The sequence below is a fragment of the Diabrotica virgifera genome, chromosome 5, assembly GCF_917563875.1.
Source record: "Diabrotica virgifera virgifera chromosome 5, PGI_DIABVI_V3a".
NCBI lineage: Eukaryota > Metazoa > Arthropoda > Insecta > Coleoptera > Chrysomelidae > Diabrotica > Diabrotica virgifera.
The window spans coordinates 197695354-197715348 of record NC_065447.1 but is presented as its reverse complement, the minus strand read 5'-3'; the positions used below and the strand labels follow the sequence as shown (position 1 = coordinate 197715348).

The 19995-nt window shown below is 35.8% G+C and overlaps 1 protein-coding gene across 7 annotated transcripts in view; it reads right to left on the bottom strand.

The window, feature by feature from the left end:
- Positions 1–19995, bottom strand: part of LOC114324811 (signal-induced proliferation-associated 1-like protein 1) — a 449432-nt gene that overhangs the window by 130307 nt on the left and 299130 nt on the right. For 6 of the 7 annotated variants that reach the window (XM_028272736.2, XM_050651737.1, XM_050651738.1 and 3 more), the window contains exons 5-6: positions 12675–12837; positions 8624–8811 (exon numbers count right to left, since the gene is read on the bottom strand). In XM_028272736.2, the coding sequence (XP_028128537.2) occupies positions 8624–8811; positions 12675–12837 (351 nt within the window). The remainder of the gene's footprint in view (positions 1–8623; positions 8812–12674; positions 12838–19995) is intronic. The other variant, XM_050651736.1, reaches the window with a different exon arrangement.

The following is a 19995-nucleotide window of genomic DNA, read 5'->3' as shown; positions in this document are numbered from 1 at the left end:
AAACTTTAAGGGGTATGAAAAAATAATGACAGGTTGCTCTATAAACGTATGTCCGCAAATGCTTCGTTTCCAAGATACGGGGTGTTTGAAATTGTTTTTCAAACTGCGAATTTTTTTATTGCTTTAGACCAGGGGTTCCCAACCGGTGGTACGCGTACCACTGGTGGTACGCGTGAAGATTTCAGGTGGTACGCGTCACGTGTGTGAATCAAGCGATTACGCTAGACCTCTGTCTGCGAAAGTGCCAGTGCAGTTGTTATGCTTCCATATTAATCTATGAAGCAGTTTTTGGTGAACCCTGGAACTTCAAAGGATAGAGTTAAAAAACTTAAACCGCAGGCCAATTGGAAATAACACGAAAGCTACTTACAGTGTGGTTTTATAGTTAAGTGTGACACAGAAAATAGTGACAATCCTATTCCTCAATGGGTTGCTTGTTTCGAAACGCTTTCCAACCAAAGTATGAAGCCGTCTATGCTGATACGTCACCAACACACAAATCACTCTGATGTGGTTGGTAAGCTGATCGAATTGTTTTAAAAGAGAATCTTCTTTTTTTTAAGAAAGAAAATAAATATAGGTACGACTAGTTTTCTCAATATGATACTAACTTAACAAAGGCATCATTCCTTGTTAGATGTAGAATTGGAAAGGATGGGAAGCCTCACACAATAGGTGAGACCCTTTTACTACCGGCCGCTGTAGAAATGGCTCAAACCGTGTTAGGAGAAAAGCAGTTAAAAAAATTTAAAAAATACCATTGTTAAACAACACAGTGAAAAGGGGAATTACTGATATGTCTTCCAATATTGAAGAACAACTTTGTTTAAAACTTCAAGAATGCACATATTTTGCACTTCAAGTAGACGAAAGCACCGATATAACAAACATAGCACAGCTACTTGCCTTTTTATGATTTGTATTTGTATTTTTATAAAGAAGTTATAGAAGAGTTTTTGTTCTGCAAACCACTTGAATCATACACCACAGAGGAACTCATATGTCAGGAAATTGACAGGGCTAGCAGCAAAAATAAAGATAATTGCTCCTGAATGCCGAAATACACATTGTGTCATACACCGAGAAGAATTAGAATTAGAAATAATTTAGTAGATATTTCTAAAAAAAAAATACGATCAGGGGCCTTCCTTCCTCTTCATGTTCCGATTCTCGGTGTTTGGTGGTACGCCAAAATTTTCAAAATATTTCAGGTGGTACGCAGTTGTTAGAAGGTTGGGAATCCCTGCTCTAGACTCTAGACCTTTTAAGCTATGGAAATTAAATTTGGTGGGTTTCAAGAGGTAGTTGTTGCGCATTTTTTGGCAATCAAATAACAATTTTATATTCATCATTGGCGCGCCTACGGGTAATGGTCTGAATTTTTTTAAAGAAACTGAGATATTTCAAAATAAAAATTATTTTTGTATTCCACGTTTAATTTATTATAAAGAACCTTTCTTGTCTTTTTTCATATGGTGCACCGTTTTTATGCAAAAAAATAAAACATATTCGCGCGTATTTTTCATTTCGTAATACATTATCAAGAACTCTCCAATATAATAATGCCAAACTCGTACAATAACAGAAAATATTTCTAAAAAGATTTTAACTATGTGCAAGGCTACAACAAATGTTCAAAATTACCTCCTTTAAAGGTGACAGAGTAATTTGTAGGCGCGCCAATGATGAATATAAAATTGTTATTTGTTTGCCAAAAAATGGTCAATAACTACCTCTTGAAACCCACCAAATGTAATTTTCATATCACAACCGGTCTTAAAGCAATAAAAAAATTGGCGGTTGGAAATAAAAATTTCAATACCCTGTACCTCGGAAACAAAGCATTTGCGGATATACGTTTATAGAGCAAACTGCCATTATTTTTTCATCCCTTGAACTTTTTCATACTTATTTACTAACACCCTGTATATGTATACACGAAATTTTTGATTTTCTAAATCTGACTGAATTGAAAATTGAGCCAAATCCCATCTTAAAGTTCAGGAAAAGACTCACCCATTCATATGTCAACCATCCATTTTGGTCCAAGGGTGTGGATTTTACGGCCCTTTCTATTTAGGGTCTGTTTTTCGTTCTCGTCCCCAAGACTCCCAAAAATTTAAGTCTGACCTTTGCGGCTTCTGATAGTGCTGACCATTGTCTTTCCAACGCATGTCTAATTTTGAAAATCGGTTATGGTTATACCATTCAAAAGTTACCGAGCTCAAAAATATGACTCAATTTCTATTTAAAAAAGGGAAAATGTTTGTGGATGTGTGTATGTAGTATGTATGTATGTATGTGGAAAAGTTAAACCGATCTGAATCTTTTTTCTGTGTGAAGAGGGTGTCAGGGCAGATTCAGAACCGATGTAGTTTGTGACTTTTGACCACCCATAAGCCAGCTAGAGGACTTGGTAGGTACAAAACGGCATATTTTTGGGGTTATATATCTTCGGTTCAAGAAGAGACATGAGAACCGCAAATACACCAAATCAATAGTGTTGAGTTAAGCTTTCAAATGGTGTCTAAGCCATCAGGATCAGACATACACCCGGCTCAGTATAGCCGAAAAACTGAAAAATTAAACTTTAAAAATTTTGATTTTTCGACAATTACTCAAAATTTCAACCTACGAATTGCGCCAATAACTGAGCGTTTGTTGAAATGGTATTATCATGGATCGAATCGAAATTGTATCGTAAAACAGCTAATTTCTTATTACCTTCTCCGTAGAGTTAATTCAGAAATTCACAGTATACAGTTTTCCTAAAATATCACGTATGATAAATACCATGAATTTATTTGTATTTCAACACTTGTAAACTAAGAGAACAATAATTAAAAAATATTACCTATTATTCTAAAACTTTAATCTCAGTCTCGTTTCTACTCCATCATTACAAAGTAAATATCAAAACATATTAAAAATTCCTTGGCTTCTATTTTTTGACCGTTTTCTTTGATAAAACTTTTACTGCATCTACAAACGTCAATCAATGGCAAATAAAACGATCGTAAATCTATTTTTTCTTTTATTTTCCCATTAACGAAACTGTTTAACTAATTTGAGATATAACGGAGTTATATTTTACAGAGATTTCTCCTTTTTTATTTGCGTAAACCAAATAAACAAGAAGCTGTGTGTGAACGATTCTCACAGCCACAAAGGAGCCACAGTGGGACCAAAAGTAGGATGATTTTATTAATACCGGTATAATAGACCACATGTAATCAATATCGAAACAGGGACGGAATGGGTAATAACTGATAAATAAATAAGATTATTTCATTCATAGGAGATTCTGACCAATAGAAAGCTACAGAAATAAAAATTAAACTGATAATTTTTGATAATATCCCGTCGTCAAGTATATTACGTCAGATGCCCTTCGTTGCTACGACAAAATACATTCAGTGACATTAATGACAATTAATGTTTTAAAAATTATTAAAGTGATTACTTTCAACCGTCAAATATTTATAACAACTGTGTGTTTAATTCTACTAATTTGTACTTACGTAAATAAATTACAATAAAATTTTGGTTTTGAACAGTTTTATTCATGAAATAATAGCAACAAATTGCACTCGATCTCTAAAATTATTATCGAATTTTTGCCCTCGTGACACTGGCATAATTTCACTCCCCTTCGGGTCGTGAAATTAAAACTGTCAAAGTGTCACTCAGGAAAAATTCGATAATTTTAGAGCTCTTGTGCAATTACTACTAAAAATAACAATTTTAATTAGTACTAGACTACTCTTCGAAAAGATTCAGCAAAAAAAAACAAGTTTGTGCAATAAATTGGAAAAATATTTTTTTTCTCTTTTCGGTACTATATCTTGGCAGCTATGCATTTTAGAATATGTGAAGACAAAAAAGTTTTGCAATAAAATTTTCTACAAGATAGAATTGATTGGAACTTGAAAAAATAATAATAATTATTGCAAAATTAGCAAATATCATTAAAAAGGGTCAAAAATTAATGTATTTTGATAATATTTTCAGGCATTTAAAAGCCAAGTAGAAACTTTATCCAGGAATTTTATCCAAAATTTATCCAGGAAATAGTTTTAATAAAAAAAATAGTAGGTAGGTAGTTCTCTGAAAAGAATTTTGAATAAAAAAATATTAAATAAAAGAGCATTCAAGCTTTTAATTAAAATTCGAATCATTCAAATCCGTTGAATAGGAGGACCTAATAGGAGGGAAAGTTTTGGGAGTGCTGAGTTTTTAGGAATAGTAAGTTTTTGAACGTTGCGAGTTTTTTTGAGTTTGTTGTTTTTGAAAACTGTAAATTTTATGCGAAGCTTGGTAAGTTGCATATTTTTTGACGTTTTAAAGTCAATTTTTGGATTTAAGTTTTTTAAGTTGTGGGTTTTTGGGAGTTGCCTTTTTGGTAATTCTGTGTTTTTAAGAGTTGCTCATAAATTTTTGGCAAACCAAACACATTTTGTCAAATTGCAAAAGAGAGAATCTTGTAAAAATTTTTGAGGGGTAGAGCTCTTGGGAGTATGTCACGCGTTGATTAAGCTTGTTGATTAAGTTAAAGCATTTTTGGTGGACGGTAGTCACAAATTTTTGAGTGGGATTCCGAATTTTTGGGAGGAGCTTTAGAGTTTCTAGGAGAAATGCGCGAATTTTTGAGATAGTACCAGTTTTTGGGAAGAGCCCTCGATTTTTTGATGGTGCTCGCGAATTTTTGTGAAGAACTCAGGCGTTAGGATTGTGCTGGTTTGGAAAAGTTTGGAAAAAGCTCCCGAATTCATTTCAAATTTCAGAAGTTTCGAATTTCATTTCGAAACATTTTTAAGGCATTTCATATTTCGTATTTCAGAATATAATAAAAGTATTTAAACCAAGTATTAAAGTATGAAAAGCCATCCCTCGTATCAACTATATCCGTTGATTGAATACCCCAACGCTATAACCAATCACAAAGTTTATTATAATAACAGGTAATTATAATCTTTCCCTAGCAAAATGTTAACTAGAAAACTGGGAATGTCTAAAAACGGTTGTTGGCTTAAATATTTCACGAATTAATTCATTATTCCTTTGTCTAGATATATGCAAATTTAAGGAACAATAAGAGGGATAAACTTTTAAAAATATTGTTAAAAGTTTGTATGTGTTTAAATATTTGTTTGTGTTTAAGACTTTTAATATATTATGAAAGACGAAACATAAAATGTGTTAAACATGTTTATTCCGGTACTGATTCGTTAAATTAATAAACATAATTTTAATTATAACTGTAATAACAGTTAGTTTCCACGTTAACAAAAATAAACATAATAATTCCATTTTGACGTTACGAATTTGTATAGTTACGAACTGTCGCTGTTACGAAGTGTCGCCGTTACGAACTGTCGCTGTTACGAATTGTCCGTTACCAGTTGTCCGGTTACGAACTGTCGCGTTACGAGATGTCTGGTCACGTTCTAATTTGGTCTTCCGGCTTATCTTGGCAAAAACAATAAAGGATTTGAATTTTAGCTATATCAGTCTGTGGATCTTGCATGATAGCCGAGCCAGGATCAGAAGACGACTTGTCGAAAAACCAAATCCTGTCAGTTACTTGCACTACTTATGGTTTAAGGTCACGTCTAATCTTCGTCAGAGGAAACGTGACAGGTCAGCGATACGTAGAAGAAATTCTGGAATCCCACCTCATACTCTACTTTCAGACACTCTAACATCCAATATTTCAACAGGATAACGTAAGGCCACACACTGGTAGTGTCACCATGGACTCTTTGAACAAGCTGGAGTCAGGAACTCTGGAACAGGCTTTTGCCTCGGGCTTCGAGATACCCATATTTATCCCCAATTGAACACTTGCTGGACATGATGGGTTGGAGACATCTTAATTTACAGTACCCTCCTTAAATTTAAGAGTATTTTGGAAGAAGTTGATTACGGCATGAGACACAATATCCCAGGAGGATATTAAACACTTAATAAGAATCAAGCCCAGTCGCATTTAAGAATGTGTTGCTCACCGAGGTGCATCCACATATTCTTAATCTTAATTGATTGATCCCTGTAAATTGTTTCAATAATATTGAAATTTGTATTGTTTTTATGTCACTTGCATAACACAGGTCTTTTTTGACAAACAAAAATCTCTAAACAAAAAATGCAATAAATATACTACGAATAATTATTCAACAAAAACATAAAAAAATAATTACTCCTTAAATCATTTTAAATCTACAAAATTCTTTGAATAGACAGATGCAGACGTTTTCTTTTGCTGGTCAGTTTACACTCAATTAAAATCCACATCTTGTATTTTAGTGTCAGGGTGTTATTCGTTATAACAATAAAATCCAGCCAGAAATGCAAATTCAATTATTATGTAAATAGATTTGGAGAAAAATAACTTCCAGTTACTGCAGAAGGTTTCAAGTGCATACCATCTGGTACCTATTTTTACTGCAGAATATAAACACGTTCAATGGAAAATGTTTATTGCGTCAATAAATATTTTATGCTATTTAGATTTACATTTACCGGAACAACCGAATCGTAAAGCTATTTCGACTCCTGTTTTATGCCCAAAGTAATATTTATGTAATCGAAAACGTAACTCTCAATCAAAGTCTAAGAATAAAAGGAGATTACGCTATGTTCTAAATTTCCATCAAGTTTATTAATAAACTCCCCTTCAGCTAATTCGGATATAAAAACACAACAAACAAGGAATGTTCGCAATGCGAAGTAGGTATGTCTATAAATCTGTAGGGGCATATTTTATTATACTTGTTATGCAGATTATAATAGTTAATGTAAAATACTGACCATTTTAAATTTTTATGTTCTTCATTTAAGTAATTATGCATTTGTTGCCTATCCATATCCAGATAAAGATAAGGACTTTCCAGACATAAAATTCTGCTCAATCTTTTCGAGAGTCATCATATACCTCTTTTTCCTTTCATTTATATTCTGTTCATTTCTTCGTCCACTTCATCTCTGAAAGATCTTCGCGGTGTGTCTTTTTGGTCTGCTATTCTGACATGTCCGTACCACGTTAATCGTTAATCTCTTCTGTTTGATGTAGTCTATTATTATATTAAGTAAGGACTGGATGCACATCGCCCAGAATATAATCGGCCCAGAGACCAATGGAGATTAACAGGGGAGGCCTACGCCCAGTGATTGGCATTTAAGGCTGATTAGATGGGTAGATAGATCTGCCATGTAAATATTTGTGCGTAAAATAATTCATTCATTCATTAAGCATCACAATCCCTAGGGATTATAGCTACCGCGTAAAATAATTACAATTAAATAATAATAATATTATATTATGGAATCATTCCAATATTAGTCCTGTATGTCGCCAGTGGGGGTACAACGGCCTCCTTAATTCAGATGGACTTACCCAAGTTTTTTTTATGTATTTTGACTCGTAGAACACGAATTTTTTGGGTAACAGTCGATCCGGATGTCGATAAGATTGTTATAAACAAAGAACTTGAGGAATCACATAACAACGATTTTTCGCAAAACAAAACATTGTTTTGTATTTTTTGGGTCATTCTAAGCAAAAAATGTTTTTACAAGTTTTTTCGTAGGATGCATAGTTTTCGACATAAACGCGGTTGAACTTTCAAAAAATCTAAAAATTGCAATTTTTGAACCCGAATAACTTTTGATTAAAAAATAAAGTAGCAATTCTGCTTACCGCATTTAAAAGTTCAAGTCAGATTCTATCGGTTTGATTACTTTCATTGCTAAAAATTAATTTTTTTATTGTTAAACAAAGCTATAAACACATAGTGATTGAATGATGTTTTCAATGCATTTCCCATTTGAAATCGAACGAGTAGGCGCGCATACAGACCATTTCTACTTAGATTACGTACATTAAAACGCATACATTGGGCACGGGAAACACTATGTGTTTATGGCTTTGTTAAACAAATAAAAACTTAATTTTTAGCAATGCAAATAATCAAAACCGATAGAATTTGACTTGAACTTTCAAATGCAGTAAGCAGAATTGCTATTTTATTTTTTAATCAAAAGTTATTCGGGTTCAAAAATTGCACTTTTTCGATTTTTTGAAAGTTCAATCGCGTTTATCTCTAAAACTATGCATCCTACGAAAAAACTTGTAAAAACATTTTTTGCTTTGAATGACCCAAAAAATACAAAACAATGTTTTGTTTTGCGAAAAATTGCTGTGATTATCATGTGAATCACTTATGTGATTCCTCAAGTTCTTTGTGTATAACAAACTTATCGACATCCGGATCGACTGTTACCCAAAAAATTCGTGTTCTAGGGGTTAAAATACATAAAAAAAACTTGGGTAAGTCCATCTGAATTAAGGAGGCCGTTGTACCCAGACTGGCGACAGGACTATATAGAAGTATTTTGCTTATAAGATTCATATAGTATAGCGATAGTTTAGGTATTTAGTTTAAAGTTATATTTTGAATACAGTTTTGTATGTGGAAGTCCAAAAGAATTTATTGTGCAATTTATGGGCGGAATATCTTTGAAAATGACGGTCAAATTTCGAAATCTATGCAAATACGATAGTATTTTGTAAAACAATCAGAAATCGTGTTATAGTAACTTAATATTAAAAATGAAAACTCACCTTTTCCAACAAAAAATTTTCTGTAATAGAGAGCTCCTTGGTCGACATTTTCTATCGGCCTAGGAAACCGCTGGTAGGGACAAGTCGAATGCCTCCAATGTGTCTCTCCAGAAGAAAATTCCAAAACGGCCACTCCATAAGCTAGGGGAGGTCTGTGAAGAGGTTTTCTGTTGTGTCCATTTTGTAGCCTGGAAATAAAAAAGTGGATTTGTAACAACGGATACACATATTATATTTTTGCTCATCATTGAATATTATGTTTTTAAATTAATAATAATAATAATTAGCGCGTCGAGCCTAGTAGGGCCATGACTTGATTGACCATTTTCCTCCATCATTTTTGGTCTAACATATGAAGCATTTTGGCTCGCAATTTTTTCGTCCAGCATGGATTTACTTGAAATTTTCACAGAAGGTAGGGAATAGTGAAAGGATCATTTTCTATATGATACCGCTTTACGCTAAAACCTTGGGGGTGGTTGCCACCCCATCTCGGGGGTGGGAACTTTTTATTACATTATAACCATGCAGATCGATGTAAAAAGTAATTTTAGGAAAAAAATGTTTTATACATTTTCTTCGTAAAACTAATATTTTTCGAGTTATTCGCACTTGAAAGTAACAGTTTTTCGACGAAAAAATCGACTTTTTAAAGGGTTTTTGAGAATATCTCGAAAAATATGCATTTAATCAAAAAACTTGTAGGTATTAAAACTGTATCCTTTAGTAGCAGAAACCAAATTATTTTTCTATAATATCTTTAAGATCAATACAAACCGAAATACGGCATGTTAAAAGTTAGTTTTTTTCGTCAATTGCACAATTTGAAATATTCAAAGCCAAATAGCGAGAACACTTTTTCGAGAAAAACTTAAATAATCTTTTTTCAGGCATACAATTATATCTTTCAAAAAATAATAATAGAAAGTTTCTAGCATAAAAATTGAGCGACTTATGATCAAAAAAAGGTTGGTACCTGCTTTTCTCTACGAAAAAATCATTGAAAACAACCCCTAACTACCCTCCTTATTAAAAATTGGTCTTCACCTTTCTGTAATTCCTTTTATATTTGTATTATCAATATATCCAAAAAGCTTGACCTATTTAAAAGGCCTAATTTTAGAAAAATTGGAGTTTAAAGAAAAATTGATTTTTTGCAATTTCGTATTTTTCTCCTTTTACTTCAATATATCTCCGAAAATACTGGCGATACGAAAAAAATGATAGGACTACTAAATTGTAGCTTTTTTAATAAATAAAATTCCTTGTGCATAGATTTTCATTGTAGTGAATAGTTAGCGAGATATAGCTGTTTAAAACCTCTATTTACGAGCAAACACCCCCTTAGTCGACCCCTTTAAACCCACCTCAATTAAAAACTATGGGATCTTACGGAATTTAATTTAAATAGTCTTATATCTCTTTAAAAATTCTACAAAATAATTTTTGAAAAAACTGTTATTGCCAAAAATGAAGAAGCTATGTTTATAAAACAATTTTTTTTTTTCGTAAAATTCGAGTAATCCGCTTATGGATCATTTTCAATGTCTGTATAATACCACAGAACCGGTTCGTATACTGAAAGATGACTAAAAAAAGAATGTGTGTGTACTTTGTACGCACGTAAGAAGTTATACTTCTATTATATGATTTAAACGAAATTAATATACTTTTTATTTATATTTTGTTTAAATATTAAACTAATTTATACTTACTACGTCTCAAACATTTTTATTAGAACAGTGCCAAAAATTAAAATAATAAAAGAATAAAACACACACAAACACATTAAACAAGCCACAAATGATGTCTGAACATTAATTGTCGAAAATTTTTTTAACTAAATACGTATTTTCTGAAAATACAATTATATAATAAATATACTTACAATCATAAAATGTATTAAAAAAAACAAAAAAGAAAGTTTCTATTGGGACTCGAACCAGCGCTGATAAGAGCGGTTGGTATTGGAATTCATTCGCCTTCTCCGCTTAGCCACGGACACTATGTGTCATTATTTACGAAGATCGACTAACTAAACGGATTAAACTTGTGATATTTTGATATTTTGAAAATTGATCAAATTATTTTTATTTTGAATTGAAATGATTTAGAATTGAAAAAATACAACAAAACATAGAGTAAAAAAACAATATATTAGGTGAATATTGATAGAAATTTTGATGGTAATCAAATTATATAAATAAAAGTATTACATACTATGTATTTTGGCAGATCAAATAGGTAGGTTTATACCCATGATACATTAACAATTATTACATACCTGTTGCTTTTAAAAACTATTTAAAAGTCACTACAATATTATAAACTTTTTTGTTTCTGTCCTCACAACAATAAAACTAATATATTATACATTTGTTTACCTTTACCTCCAAACCACAGCTGCCATATCGGATAATTTTTGACATGTCATTTGAACATCCAATCAGAACAAAGTTGTAATGCGCATGCGCCGGGCTGATAGGTTTTAACATATAAAAAAATCACCCTCTATCGCCGGTAAAGAAGTATAACTTCAAAAACTATTTGTATGTGTACATATTTGTAAATTCGTATTTTTGTGTAAATAAATGTTTTTGTAATTCTTTAAACCTACTTTTTTTCTGTATAGATCTATTGAAGTATCTACTTATAAAAATTATTGTAATGTTATTACGGGTGGTTTTTAAGGGTTAAAATATTATATTATATCCTAAAGCATAAAACAATCATTATTTAACCAATCAAAACCAAATTTTACCCATATTAAAGTTCACAATGTTTTTTATAATTTCTGACAATAAGGGGTAGTTTGCACCCCTAAAAATAATCAACGCCCTTGAAAATGATATAGAATATGAAGTACAGGGTGAGATGATCCTAATACCAATTTTTTATGTAAATCGATGCAAGCCGAAATTATTATTTTAGGATAAGTAAATTTTTTATATATAGCTCCAACAAGGGTGGTTTTAAGGATGGAAATATTATGATAGTATATCTTAAAGCATAAAACAATCATTATGTGACTACATAATAAGAACTCAATGTTGACAATATTAAAGTTTAAAATGTTGTTTTATAATTTTTTACAATTAGGGGTAGTTTTCACCCTTAAAAAACCAAAAGCGTACAACGGCTCAATATAGAAAATGAACTAGAGGGTGAAGTGAGCCTAATCCCAAATTCTTGTACAAATCGATGGTGGACGAAAAAATTGTGAGGTTTTCCCAAATTTTTCAGTTTTATTTCCTCGACTAATTATGGAACATCATATTCTAAATTTTAAATTCTAAATATTATTAATTTCGACTAATCTTTTGGTAATTGTTCTTCATTCTATATTTCTTCGAATAATATCTTCATTTCTTCATGTATGCGATTTCCTCCATATTTGAATATATCAGATGTCATATTGGTCATTTCATGGACTTTTGTGTTATTTTTAGGCGTTCTATAACATTTTAAACTTCTTCCCTAGGGAGAGATATCTCGTCGATATGATTTGGATTTAACTGTGAACTTACGATATTCCTCCTCATTACCCAAGTTTACTTCCAGATTTTCTTGTCCTTTCAGAAAATGGTCTACATTTGTTTAAAATGTATTTTACATTCATTAGACTTTTTCCATTTTGGTCTGTCATAAATAGAGGTTTGACACAATATCCTTTTCAGTTTTTGCCCCCCAATACAGATTTCTTATATCTTTATTTTTGTAATTTTCCTCAATTTCTACCAAAGCTTTTCATTATATCTTCTTTTCTTTTCTCTCAATATTTTTTTAGTTCTTTTTCGTTGTTTAATGTACTCACTTTCAGCATCTTTTGATCCTAACTTCAGCACTCTTAGTGCTAATTTACTTCGCTCCAGTAATTATTTTTCTACATTCATCATAGAACAATGTTTTCTTCATTTCTAAAGTATCTTCCCTACTATTTTTTGCTGATATTTTTAAATTAAATATCTTTTAATTTATTACGAATAATACATCTTGTGTTTACTCAATAAATGTTTAAATTACTTATTAAATAAATAAATATTTTACTAACCTGGACAAACTTACTATCCTCTCTTCTTCACCTCCTATTTCATTCCTAAAGAATGGGCAGTTCTCTACTAAATCGTTGCTCTGTCCATCTCCAGTGTCGTCCTCGTTTTCTCCGTCAGGTGTAGAAGACCGAACCATCACAGAAGCAGCCGAAGCACCTGTAGCTGTTTGTTTTAGAACAATATCTTTTCATTTAGTGCTTCACCAAATTTATTGGTGCCGCATGCAAAAAGAGTGCAAGCAAAAGAGGAGAATTTCTAAGAGGTACAAAGAATAAAAGTGGAGGACGTCGAGCAGGGAGGATGTGCTACGCGTAGTGCCGCTCGTTTGTCGAGGGTTGAAGTCTATAAATAGACCGTAGCGAAACGACAAGAACCACGAAGCCAAACTTGTATGTAGTTAAACCGAGGGAATTTATTTTTATTGGATTCTCTGGGAGGCTACATTCAAGACTAGCAGAATAAGTAAAACGGGTGCGGCCCGTTCGGGATACTCACTGTGTTTCGACTGGAATGACAATGTAAGGTGTGGATTTTTTGGATTTCACATCGGACAGACTCGGCCCCAGAACCAGTGAGGTGAGAACAGCAAGAGGATCCCTCGCCTAGTTCTGTCTGGGCGAGTGAACTTCCGCGGCAAAGGTTCCTGGGTGGCTCCCAGACACCGTGCTGACAACGGGTCAGACGGCTGAAATAAAAGCCTTCTTTCAAAAATAGGATTTTCGCCCCCAAAATGCCCTTAGATAGCCGTGACAGATCACGGTCACCCCCTGACCGACAGGTCAATCTTCATGGTGGTTCGAAATATTCGAACCACAACATTTATAACGACCTCCCCGCCGACGACGGCTTCGAAACAGTCGAAGAAAAATTAGACAGCGGTAAAGATAACCAAAAAGTAAGCAAGAGTGACGATTTTAAACTTCCAAAATCTAACGAAGTACCCATGACGACAGATGAAAAATTCATCCAGGTCAAACCGAAGTCCCAATCGACCAAAAGAGCTCGCACGACCAACGGTAGCGAAGACGATGCCAGTGAAATAGCAGCACTGAGGAAGCAATTACAGCAAAAAGATGAGGAGATAGCCCGCCTACAAACAAAGATTGAGGAACTTAAGGAAACAATGGAGAGGACGCAACAAAAAATCATGGGCCACATCGACAGCAAGTTTGATCAGATGCATCAGCTGAAAAAGACAGACGTATGGGAGAGCCAGGCAACGGATGCCATGAAGCCACACATCCTGGAACAAACAACAGGATGCCACGACAGGACAAAGGGTGCCGTATCAAGGACACGACCAGAGGAGAAAAATACTCCCAAGCCGACCCAAAGGGAACAACAACCCAAAGCCACCCCAGCCAAAGAAATAAAACCGCAGCCCGCGAAACCCAAAAACCGCGAAGCCTTCCCGTCACTCCCCAAAAAAGACGACGACAACCGTAGTCGTCAGGGCGGTGATGCTCAACAAGAAGAAATGGACACTGGCGAGATACCAACCCCAGCCAATATTCCCAAATACCTAGGAAAGCCTCCAGTGATTAAACTGCAGAGCGTCAACGAGACCGGACCAATACTGACGATAGCCCAAAACTCCAGGGTCATCACGAGTAATAAGCTATCAAGAAACGGACGGGAAACACTCATCCAGGCCAAAAATCCAGACGACTACAGGATGATGATCAAAATTATAGAAGCCTATAATGCAGACATCAAACCCATCCAATGGATCGCCTTCCCACTAGAGGAAGACATCAAACCGAGACTGGTTCTGAGAGGGCTACCGTCAAGCATCAAAGACACCGATGTTACCAACTACCTCATAGAAGAATATGAGATAACCTGCGAGTCAGTTAAAAACATGAAGTCCAGGAAAAGCGACAGAAGACAACTCCCGATGTTCGTATTGACGGTAGAAAAAGAAGACGTCCAAAAGGCGCTGAGCATCACCGGTCTGATGAATATGCGCGTCGTTGTAGAACACTTACGTAAACCGACAGGGCCCACACAATGTTTTAATTGCCAAGGCTACCACCATGCACAAAGAGCATGTTTCAAGTCACCTAAGTGCGTAAAGTGCGGCGAAGACCACCATACCAGAGACTGTAAGATGCCCAGGGAGCAGAAGGCAAAATGTGTCAACTGCAACGGACAACATCCGGCCAACTACAGAGGTTGCCCCCGATGCCCCACCTGGGGGAGACCCCAGAGACAACAACAGCAGAGACGACCACCACAACAAAGTACGGCAGGACCCACGTACGCACAGACAGCGTTGCAACAGCCAACAGAGACCAGAAACACAATCCTGATCTCAAAACAACACCAAGACGAACTAGCAGGACTAGTTAGAGAACTGGTCACTCAAATGGTGCACAGCGCGATCAGTGATATTAAGTTAGCACTGAACTAACTTATATTGAAAGGGGATACTTGAGGATAGGCTCCTGGAATCCAGGAGGAATTAGGACCAACCAAGACATCTTGGACGAACTGGTCAACAGGTACGAAATGGACGTCGTAGCTATCCAGGAAACTAAACTTACGAACACCTACAACTTGAAGTTTCCCGGCTACGATACATATAGGAACGACAAAACAGCAAGATCAGGAGGCACAGCAATCCTAATAAAAAAAGGCATCAGACACGTCAAAATAACAACACCACAACTAAACAACATGGAAGCCACAACAGTGAGAATTCAAATGAGGCAAGGAGAAATCAGAATCACCTCCGCTTATGTAAGGCCACAGGATCCACTAATAGAGGACGATCTGAACGCGTTCCTAAACATAGTCGAACCATCAATCATCATAGGAGACCTAAATGCAAGATCCCCCAACTGGAACGATAGAGCCACGAATAGAAATGGAAGATTACTTAACCACTACTTAGAAAACAACGAAGACACAGTGGCATTGGGCCCAGAAGAACCAACCCATTATCCAAGTAACGGACTTCCAACCCACATAGACATCGTAGTTGCTAAAAACTTAGGACTCCAAACCGAATTAAAAACCTTAAACGAAGGAACCACGGACCACAATCCAATACTACTGGAACTAGGAACATGGGAAGAAGAAATCGCCACAAAACGGACTAAGAAGAAGACGAAATGGTCCAACTTTAAGAGATTAGTAAGTCAAGGGATAAACAACGCCCCAGTAATAAACAACGCACAAGAAATAGAAGTTAGAGTCCTAGAGTTAGAAAACATTATGCAAGAAGCACTCAGGAATAGCACTACAGAGGAGGAAGTAGAAATAAACAAGGGTAGGTTTAGAAACATTACACAAGAGATAAAAGACATGATTCGGGAAAAGAACAGAGCGAAACAGATAGCCAGAAGAACAAGAAATCAGGCAGACAAAAACAGGGTAAATCGACTAAATAGAGAAGTCAAAGCAGCACTACAACAACACCGTAGTGAAAGCTGGAACGACCATGTCCAAGAGATGGAAGAACAAGGTCCAAATATACAGAACATCTGGAAGCTACAAAGGATACTCAGAAGCGACAGAAAACCCATCCCACCTCTACACGGAGAGAATGGCATAGTCCACACAGTTGAGGAAAAGGCAGAAGTGATGATGTCCACACTAGAGAGAGAGAGTTTACTAAACTATCATCCGGACGAAGACATAGACTTCATAGAAGAAGTCGAAGAACAAAGAGAAAGGCCTGAAAACCCAGACGAGAACATCCCTCCAACATCACCAGAAGAGATCAACGAACTTATCAAAAATAGCTCACCCAAAAAAGCCCCAGGGCCAGACCAGATAACAAACAGAGCCTTAAAATTCCTACCGGCAAGAGCCATAGTTTTCCTAACCAACCTAATAAATGGAATACTAAGATTCAGAAAATTCCCGAATCGATGGAAATTGGCCCATGTCATTATGATACCAAAACCCGGCAAAAATAGCACTTTTCCGCAAAATTACAGGCCGATAAGCTTACTTCCAGCAATAAGCAAAATAGCAGAAAGAGTCATTCTAAGCCGACTACAAGCCGAGACAAACAGACTAGAAATAATCCCCGAAGCTCAGTTTGGCTTTAGAGCAGAACATTCCAGTGAGTTACAAGTACTCAGACTAACAGAATACGTAGCAGCAGGATTTAATGAAAAACAATATACCAGCGCAGCCTTTCTGGATGTAAGCAAAGCCTTCGACAGAGTCTGGCATAAAGGACTAATATACAAAATGAGAGGCTATGGATACAGCGTGGCAATGACAAGACTAATCTCTTCGTACTTAAGAGGCCGGAGTTTTAAAGTTCGTATAGGACAAGTCCTGTCTGGGCTCGGGACTCCGGAAGCTGGAGTACCACAAGGAGCGGTCCTGTCGCCACTACTGTACTCAATATACACCGCCGACGTTCCAAGAACACCTGGAACACTATTAAGCCTGTATGCCGATGACACAGCGATAGCGGCCAAACACCGAGACATAGATGTAGCAGTGAACAATCTACAAACAGCGCTAGACGACGTTGAAGAATGGTGTATTAAATGGAAAATAGCCATAAACTCAGAAAAAACACAAGCGGTGCTATTCAAAAAGAGAAGACAAAGCCCAGAAGAACAACTGACGGTGCAAAACAACCCCATAGAGTGGAAAGATCACGCGAAATACCTAGGAGTCATAATGGACAAAGGCTTAACATTTCAAAAACACGTAGAAGCCACAATTAAAAAAGCCAATATGGCCAAAGCATCACTAAGAGGACTCGTAGGTAGAAAAAGTAAATTAAGAACTAAAACGAAGATAAGATTAATCAATAGCATAATAATACCAATTTTGACATATGCATCTCTCGCGTGGGGACACGTATGCAAAACAACAAAAAAGAAGATCCAAGCGGCACACAACAGCAGCCTAAGGGAAGCAGCGAACGTCCCAAGATACGTGGCGGAAAGACACCTATTCAGAGAACTCCAACAAATCAGAGTGACCGACATAATGACGGAAAGAGCCAGGACAAAATTCCCAGAGCTGGAAAATCATCCAAGTCCCATACTGCGAGAGATAATGCGATACGACGCCTTCCACCGATGGAAGCACAAACGTCCAAAACAACAAATAGTGGATTAAAGAAAATAAAAGATAAAGAGATAAAATAAAAAGAAATAAATAAAATGACAGTAAATAAGATATAAAATAAGAAATAAAATAAAAGTGGACAATACGTGGCTCCATCAACAACGACAAGGCAATTAGTGTGGGCCCCATACTCGCTAATTTTTACTAATTAAGATTTTATTTTCAGGACATCCTACAAAAAAAATATAAAAAAAAAAACCCAAAATAATCGGCCTTGGCCAAAAAAAAAAAATTACTAACACCGGCGCAAGCCAAAAAAAAAAAAAAAAAACACAAAAACCCGGGCAAGTAGGGCCCAACCCTTGAGCACCAGGTCTCTGAACCGAGCTTAACTCGGTTCAGAGGCCTGGGGCCCAAGCAAGCAATTTTAGTACCGCGGACAAGTCACAAGAAGATAACAGGCATATAGCGCTTCACGCTGGCCTGATTTGCAAATCGATTAGGGCACCACGTTGGTATTCTATTACCCAGGATTCCCACGTGAAAAGCATTTGGCTGATAGTTGTGCCCCTATCGCGCATCAGCGTGCTATAGGGGGGAAAGGGATGGCCCGGAGCATTGGAGCGCGGTGGAGTGACTCCTGTCTTAGACTCGAGTTAATACACCTCGCTCCAATGAATTGTTACACCCGAACGTACTTCCTCAGGGGTGAACAAGTCTCATGGGTCGGGTTGAATCAAATTACTTGCTTGCAGAATAAAAATTTATCAATCGACGGCAAAAAGTAATGATTACGGATAAAAAACAACAATCGATGACGATGTGTCAGGACCGATGCAGAGGAGTCAGGTTTTATAAAAATCAGTGCTAGATAGATAGGGACTTACATGCGATATTCAACTAATAAAGATCTAAAATAATTGCTCTACATTCAACCCACTATACTTTTTAAAAAATGCGTGAACTAGGTACTAAAAACACGGCACCTAAGACCCTTGTAAAATAGAAACTCTTCTGTATATTAACACAAAAAATAGGAAATTCGTACGGAAAAATCCACACGAAGGAAATGATCGGTAACATTCACAATGTTGGCAGGACACTATCAACTCAATACACACATCGACAAATGTTGACTTAGCATATCATATCTCCCCATAAGAAAATTTGCTGGCTTTCATCAAGAACATGTGACTTGTTGGTGGAGTTTAAGTTTAACGAAATGACAGTGTCTGTTAAAAAGTTTCACCAAAAGGTGTCATAGACAAATGTCTTGCCAGATTTCAAGAGAAAATAGTGGATATATTAAACAGTGGACTAAAACAAAACACAAATATCGAAGATAGAAATGTTTTCAAAATATAGTTTCAAGATTTGGGAAAATACAATTAGAAATCCACCCAACAGCAATTTCATCATGAATACTACGTTAATAAAATAATTTCCTAAATTGCAGTAGAAAGATTTAGGCCTTCATCGGCGAAAATTACAATAGCCTGTTAGAAAGCCGAAAATTACATAATAGTCTAAGAGCTGGGAGCGGATTTTGTGCGTGATAAGTAATATGGAAAAACTATACGGGGATATGTTGAATTAGTAGTGTACATGACTTTCACCAACGGCCGGAAACCAGAGTTGGGGCCGAGGGTAGTTATAAGGGGTCAAAATCGCGGATTTTATTATTTTTTTATGACGCTCATGATCGAGATAGTGCACCAAAATTTGGGAATAAGTGGGTCATGACATTACTAAGTAAAATCTCTAGGGGCTCAACGCTGCGTGGCCGACAAAGGGGTGGGGGTAGGGGTGAATATAAAAATTATAAGGGGTTTTTTGCGACGTTCGTGATTGAGATAGTGCACTAAAATTTGGGTATAAGTAGACCATGACATAAATAATTAAAATCCCCAGAGCCGGAAACCAGAGTAGGGAAGGAAGGATGGGTCAAAGTTCCGTTTTTTATTATTTTTTTTGTGACGCTCATGATCGAGATAGCGCGCCAAAATTTGGGAATAAGTAGGTCATGACGTAACTAAGTAAAATCTCCAGTAGTGGAACGCTGCTTGGCCGAAAAAGGGTGGGGCAGGGGTGAATATAGAAAAATGTTAGGGGTTTTTTGCGACGTTCGTGATTGAGATAGTGCACCAAAATTTGGGAATAAGTAGACGATGACATAAGTAAGTAATATTCCTAGAGGCGGAAACCAGAGTGGCGGACGAGGGTAGTTATAAGGGGTAGATATCGCGGTTTTTATTATTTTCTTTTGTGGCGCTC